Source organism: Liolophura sinensis, chromosome 6 (assembly GCF_032854445.1).
Source record: "Liolophura sinensis isolate JHLJ2023 chromosome 6, CUHK_Ljap_v2, whole genome shotgun sequence".
NCBI lineage: Eukaryota > Metazoa > Mollusca > Polyplacophora > Chitonida > Chitonidae > Liolophura > Liolophura sinensis.
The window spans coordinates 71,205,599-71,207,161 of NC_088300.1; the positions used below are offsets into that span (position 1 = coordinate 71,205,599).

Sequence of the window (1,563 nt, forward strand, 5' to 3'; positions counted from 1 at the left end):
CTTCAGTACGAATTACCCTGATCAGATCACACACTTGTTGTAACTAAATGTACTTAAATGAATAGAGTAATTTTCGCATGTTCTATATTTATTTATTTGATTGGTGTTTTACGCCGTTGCATATTCTGTAGTCATCATTTATATTTACCTGCAAGGCAGTTGAGTCTGCTCCTGAAACAGTACAGAGGGATGCCAGTAGCATACACACCAAAGTTTTCCTACCTTGACACCACAGAGTGTTGATGTCCGTTGTTACCCTTTTCAATGTGTACTTGTATCCACACCTCCAGTCCTCGTTCGCCTTAGTGTTAAGCTGTGGATTTTAGTAACCACGCCTTTGTAGGCATTCCTGTACTTCTTGTTGACGAGACCGTAGACGACAGGGTTAGCGGCAGACGACATCCACACGACAGTAAAGCATGTCATGTGAACCGAAATTGCCACAAAGACACCGACCTGGGAAAGGGTATTGTCCAGTAGTGATGGTATAGCCGTGACAAAATACACAACGTAGACGATGGCCAACATCAGAGAGAGCCTGGCCTCAGTTCTCCTAGTAGCGCCTAAAGCGGTCGCATCCCCTATGGCCTCCACTCTCTTCCTACTTGCAAGAACGTGCAAGAAGATCCGGATGTAACACAAAGTCATAAAAACTAAAGGAAATATGGCCGTAATACCTATGACAATGGGTTTTAGAATACCGTTTCCTATCCATCCGCAGTTCTTATCCTGAGATTCGAACCCGAAACTTCCTAAGGATTCGTCAAAAATTGTGGGCAGTAGTATCAGGAAAGGTACAAGGAAATCGCAGAAACATGTTATGATCACAACTCCATTTCTACTTATGTAGTGGTATTTGCTCTTCAGAACAATAGCTATGTACCTGTTGATGGCAATAGCACCTGTACTCATCACCGACGACCCCAGAAGCCAGTTCGTGATGAAGCCAATGGCCCAGCAGGCCTTTGGGGCTGGCGGATGTCCGCTAAAGTATGTATAGGTGTGAACAGGAACAGATATACAGAGAAACAACAGGTCGCAAACGCTCAGACTTAAAACGAGGAAATTTGGGGCGCTTCTCAGTTCTTTGTTGATGATTACTGAAGCAATTACTAAAAGGTTACCTGGAATCCCGATCAGCATTATAATGCCACTTAACCCAGCCAAAAATATGAATACCGAGTCACCGTCCGGTGGAATGTCTCCTGTTGAATTGAAATTAGTATCGTTGCCTCCAGAATTGTTGAGAGCTTCAGAAATCAAGTCTTCCATGTCTCTTGTAATCTAGTCAGATACTGTCAATGAGCGATTTACATACTCTTTTTATCAGCTCTACACGCCGCTAATGAGTCGCTAACTCCGCTCTTTGAGCATCCTGCCAGCTTCCTGTTCTCTGGCCGTCTAGACTTGGGTATCCTTATTCTCCCCCATTATATATAGGTGTCTGGACTTACCCGATTGGTTGAGTTACGTGTCATTCAATTGCAAAGAACAAATGAAGCCGTTGTTTATTCGCAGCTTTGCACAGGGAATCCTTGATATTTTCCCGGATCTGCAATTCTG

At 43.8% G+C, this 1,563-nt stretch overlaps 1 protein-coding gene across 1 annotated transcript; it reads right to left on the minus strand.

The window, feature by feature from the left end:
• Positions 1–261: 261 nt before the first annotated feature.
• Positions 262–1,272, minus strand: LOC135467515 (melatonin receptor type 1B-A-like). The gene has a single exon (XM_064745288.1). It carries the CDS (start codon positions 1,270–1,272, stop codon positions 262–264), a length of 1,011 nt encoding a protein of 336 aa, XP_064601358.1.
• Between the last annotated feature and the right edge of the window lie 291 nt (positions 1,273–1,563).

What these genes read in the sequence shown, in the direction of transcription:
- LOC135467515 (XM_064745288.1), bottom strand. Translation starts at nt 1,272, where the DNA reads ATGGAAGACTTGATTTCTGAAGCTCTCAACAATTCTGGAGGCAACGAT.